This window comes from Otolemur garnettii, unplaced genomic scaffold (assembly GCF_000181295.1).
Source record: "Otolemur garnettii isolate 467f Iridium unplaced genomic scaffold, OtoGar3 scaffold00003, whole genome shotgun sequence".
In the NCBI taxonomy this organism is placed as follows: Eukaryota; Metazoa; Chordata; class Mammalia; order Primates; family Galagidae; genus Otolemur; species Otolemur garnettii.
Genome location: NW_003852398.1, coordinates 24296905 through 24302300, shown reverse-complemented (window position 1 = coordinate 24302300; position 5396 = coordinate 24296905). Strand labels below are relative to the sequence as shown.

General features: G+C 46.7%; 1 protein-coding gene across 1 annotated transcript in view; it reads right to left on the bottom strand.

Annotated features, from left to right (window-relative positions):
- Positions 1–5396, bottom strand: part of GLRA1 (glycine receptor alpha 1) — a 59295-nt gene that overhangs the window by 21835 nt on the left and 32064 nt on the right. Inside the window, exons 4-6 of the mRNA XM_023515447.1 lie at positions 4312–4418; positions 3102–3239; positions 221–435 (exon numbers count right to left, since the gene is read on the bottom strand). Coding sequence (XP_023371215.1) covers positions 221–435; positions 3102–3239; positions 4312–4418 — 460 coding nt within the window. The remainder of the gene's footprint in view (positions 1–220; positions 436–3101; positions 3240–4311; positions 4419–5396) is intronic.

Here is a 5396-nt window from a genome sequence, read left to right as displayed (position 1 = left end):
AAAATAATTTAATTAATGGTCTTTAAAAGTTTTTGTGGCCTACCTAAGATCCTTTCACGGCTCACCAGTGTGCCATGGCACACGGGTTGAAAATCACTGGTATGGTAGATAAGTAAATAGTGATTAGTTCCTGATGCTCCTCGTGTCTCAGGAAGGGTGAGGAAGTGAGCTCTCACCTTATCTTCCCACTGTTCTTTGCTCTCGGACAGTGGAGACTTACCTTGGGCAGAGATGCTCGGGAGCCAGAGCTCTGGGTTGTCATGGTGAGCACAGTGGTGATGCCCAGGCCCACACGGGCTGGTGCAGCGTCCATGTTGATCCAGAAGGAGATCCATGAGAGGATGACGATGAGCAGGCTGGGAATATACATCTGGATCAGGTAGTAGCCCATCTGCCGCTCCAGGTGGAACCGGGCCTCAATGCAGGTGAATTTACCTGCAAGAAATTATAGTGAGAGGGGAATGCAGCCCAGTGGGTAGGAGCAAGGGCTTTTGGGTCAGGGCAACCTCCGCTGGAGTCCTGGTTCAGCCTCCGACTAGCTGTGTTTAGGCAAGCCTATGAATCGTTCTGTATCTCAGGTTCCTCATGTAAACTGGGATAATCATAACAATAATATCTACCTCACATGGTTACCTCTATGGATACTGTGAGGATAAAATTAGATGATGTTTATGAAGAACTTGGCGCAGTCCTCACACATCATACGTTCCCAGGATTTTCAGATGCCATCATTATCATCATCGCTATTTTGTTGCTAAAAATGGGCCTGGCTAAGTGGAACCCCAAACATGACTTGGTCCTGCTACTTCCTCTTATAAGACCTTCCATTCTTCCTTCCCTCTTCATATAAGGAAGCTCCCACTCTTCAGTCTGCCCTTGGCTGTCAAGCTCTCACCCATCTTTCTATGCCCTTTCCCTTCTTTCTCCACCCTCATTATGATTCCCTCTATTTTATACCTTGCTTTGAGCATTCCCCACATATTTTCTGTTCTGAGCTTTGAACTTTGCTCATCCCTTTGCCTGGAATGCCCTTACTCTTTTTCACAAGCAGCCTAGGAAACACTCTTTCTTCTCCATGGCAGTATAAATGTGAAGTCCGCCCTAGGCAGGTGCTTCTTTCTTTTTCCTGTGTTCCCTTAGCCCTTGTGCACATGCTCATCAGAGCCTTTAAGGCATAATACAGTGAGTAAGTGGGCCCATTGTGCTCTCCCGCTCTTCCACTCTGGATAGGGCAGCTTGTCTTTTCCCCATCTGTGTATCCCTGGAACTGGGATAGGGCCAGTCCCACAGTGCATGTCTCAGTTCCTGTCCACTGGGACAGGAGAGTAACTGGGGTATTTTCCAGAGCTCCCTGAATTGTAAGCTCCATGTAGCCAGAACCTGGTTAGTTTTTCCCCTGTATCCACAGGAGCCAGTGCAGAGCTCATATCTCATTTAAATGAAGATGCTAAAGAGCAAGTGGGAGGATGAAGAGGAAATGCTGTATACATTTAGGTTGTTTCTACATCTTGGCTACTGTGAGTAATGCTGCGATGGATGTGGGAGTGCAGAGATCTCTTTGAGGTGCCAATTTGATTTTTTTTTTGCATGTATATCCAAAAGTGGGATTGCTGGATCATAATGTAGTTCTCAGTGGATATATAAATAAAGAAAATGGAATATTCCTCAGCCTTAAAAAAAAAAAGGAAATCCTGCTATTTGTGAAAATATGGATGAACCCGAAGGACAATTTTACTCCTGCAGGAGAATAAGCCAGAAAAATAAAACTGCACATTATTTCACTTGTACATGAAATCCAGAATTATCAAACTCAGAGAAGCAGAAAATAAAATGGTGGTTGCCAGGGGATGGGGGTGGGGGGTGGACAAATGGGGAGACGTTGATCAAAGGGTACGAAGTTTCTGTCACACAGGATGAATAAGTTCTGGAGATTTTCGTACAGAAGTGTGACTAGAGTCAACACTACTATACTGTATACTTAAAATTTGCTAAGTGGATAGATCTTCAGTGTTCTCATCAGCCATATACATATATGAGGGGATGATACGTTACTGAGCTTGATTGTGGTGATCGTTTCACACATGCTGCATGTGTGCAGAACATCAAGTTGTATACCTTCAGGGCACATAATTTTGCACTTGTCAATTATATCTCAAGAAAGCTGAAAAAAATGCTGCATCAATACTAACGGGCTATGGCATGTGAGGGTCAGTTGTGATGATTTGATTCCTGGGGAATCGTTGTTCTCATAACTGTTAACGGGAATACAACTACCACTGTGAGTCTCAGCTTGGCCAGAGATGAAGAGTATGTTTAAGGTTCTGAGACATCTCTGAGGTGACAATTGTCCCAGACCAGATCCCAGCCTGCCGGCCCTGTCACTGGGGACCAGAGTCCGATCATTTCTCTCAATCCCCGTCCTTTCTTTCTTCCTCTACTTGGCCCGTTGCCAGCCCACCGCACACCTTCCAGCTGGCATCCCAACTGACTGACTTCCTTCCACAGTGCCTGCTCGTGCTCCTTCCCAGCCTGCCTGGGCATGCAAAGCCAGTCTTGATCCAACCCAGTGTATTCATATGTTCAGGTTTCCAACAAAGGCCATGCTATGCCTGGAGGTGAGCTAAACAGCTGTGGTTTCTCGCCCCCTTGTAGCTCACAGGCTCGCAGACTTTCCCAACTGTTTACTAACTGTCAGTGCCACCTCTCACCTCCCCCTTGTTGAGCTCCAAGCTAAGTATTCTCTATACTTTTGGCCCATCAGAAATGCCATCTCTTCTGTTACGGAGACTGCTAGGTGTCTTCCCAATGTCAATTCTTCCCTCCTGCTACCTGGAACAAAGACTGTGTTTACCAGCTTCCCTTGTGATTATGTATGACCTAAGCTTAAGTTACCCATTCCAGGATTCAGAAGAAGAAAATGTCAGAGTTGTTTTTTGGTTTCAAACCCCATTCTTTTAACCACTAGGGAATAAATACAGAGCTGTGCCCATCATGGGTACTTCATAAGATCTGTTGGATCAGTGATTGAATGAGTGTTTGAAATGACTTCTGGTCACTTCTGGTTGGGGGGGGGATGTGAACAGGTGGCCCCTTGCACCTACCTGTGTTGTAATGCTTGGTGCAGTATCTCAAGTCCTTCTCTTCCTTCAGGATAAACTGAGGCAGAGTTAGTCCATCTGCCACCTGCACAGCTCCCTGCTCCTGCCACTCAAAGATGAGGTCATTCATGGTATATCCAACTGGGAGGGGATCGGAAGAAGGAGGCGTTACCACCCAGAAGGACTCGTTTGAAGCATGCCAGGTTTGATTAGGGTGAGAGGCTGAGAGGGGTATCAGACACTCAGTGGAACTCATGAGACACTATTACTTTTTTTTCCTCACAGAGGAGGTTAAAACTGGCTTCCTTGTTCATTCTGCAGCACTTCTGCACCCTGCCTTAGCCTGTCCTGTCATCCCCACTCTTGCCCCCATGGTGAAATGCAGTGGACATCTGTATTTTTACCAGAATATCATCCTTTCCAGCCCTCTTTTTTCTTCACCACAAATTTTCCACCCCTCTATCGTGTGCTGTCTTGGTGGGACTAACCGTAGGGGTGGGGGCAAGGTGTGAAATGGTGACTCAAGCTGGGCCAGCAGGATTCTCTGCCCCAGGACTTTGGCTCTTGAGTGAAGTAACAAGAGGTTCAGAATTGGTGGGTACTGATTTTCTCACAAGTGGGGCTCCAAGGAAATGGCCCATTAGTTCCTGCCACCTAGATGCTCTGCCCTGGTTCCTGTCCTTTTAAGTTAGATTGATTTCTGTGTAATCTAGTAAGTCAGCTACCCTTCTGTTAAAATCTTGCTCCTCCATGAAGCCTTTTCCAGTGCCTTCTCTCCTTCCCCACTAGAAGAAATCAGACCTTTTCCATGAGGCCATAGCATGTTGGACTTCTGACAACGGCTTACTACTTGCTGTCCTTTGTTAATGTGTATAGTTATCTTTCTCCTCGGCCAGAGTGAACATCCTGGCAGTTCAAGGATCACAACTCGCTCAAGCTATTTCTCCTCCACTCCTGGCGAGCACATTCACAAGGGACTTGAAACAGGTCTCTTTGGAGAATGCTGCTGGCTAAAGTTTGGGTCTTAGACAATGTAAGGAAAATTATATTTCTGATCCATTTTCTGAGAGCAAAGCCCTCCATCTAGTATTTTGGGTTATTATAGTAATCTCCTGGGGCCCAGAAGTTAGGAGCAGCTGTGTGGGAATTTCTGTCTGTTTTGTGGGTATATTGGATCTTGGTTCTTTCTAGAGGACTCATGCAAGGGACTTACAGCTTTCCAGTTGCATGATGCATGTCTGGACGTCCATGGGGAAATTCTTCAAGTCCATTGGGCAGGCCAGTGTCAGAGTGATTCTGAAAAGAGAAGGGAGTTGAATGCTACTGGATCCATAAACCAGGGAGGCTGTGCCTCCATTCTGGTGATTCAGAAAAGCACTTGTCTAGGATAAGGAAAGGAAGTTCAGGAACTGGTATTTATTGAGTGAATATGTGTTTATTTTCAAGCTTCTAATACAGAAATGGAGGCTCAGAGAGGTAAAATAGGTTGCCTAAATTCACACAGAGTCAGGAGAACTTCTTTAGAGGCTATTTGCTTTTGAGATACCTGTCTTTAGCAAGCTGCCTGGAGGCCAGGAGCTGCCCACTCCCTACTTCTCTGCATAGCTCTAAGATAGGGACAGAGCTCGACTTTTAAGCTGAGTAGCATGAGACCCCAGGTACCCCCAGGTGTACCAGCAGCATGTGCGGCCAAGTGATTCTTGGCTGCCTCTTTTTACACACTGGGCTCATCAAAAGTCATTTCAAAGAGGCCCCCTGCCTTCTGGGTATCCAAACACAGCTGACTCACACCAGTGGGCTCATGCTGGGGTCAGCTGGAAAGTGTCGGGCTGCCCAGGATTCTGGGCTAGCTGTTTATTTTAGTTTTTCAATCCTTTCAGAGACTGCAGACTCAGAACCAGAGGGAGTCCCTTCAACAGAATCTGAGGCCTGCAGGTCAGGCTGGGATACAAGACTTCAGCTTGAAAGGCTTAGCCAACATCTGAGCACCTGCTGCAGGGAACAGAGAAGAAAGGCTCTTGAGAGCCCAAAGGAGCCTTAGATCATCAAGCCAACTCTCTCATGTGACAGGTGAGAAGACCAGAGTGTAGAAAGGGATAGGTTGAGAGTCACCTAAGGTTACACCGTGAGCTGATGGCTCAGCCAGAATTCAAAACCATGTCCCCTGGCCATTGGATCCTGAGTCCTAGCAGGGTTGGCTCATGTGTTTGCTGGCAGGCTTTCCAGCACTGCTGTCCTGAAAAGGCAACACCCTAAGATACCTAGTTGGTGGTGCACTAGTGGAACTTGACTGCTGGC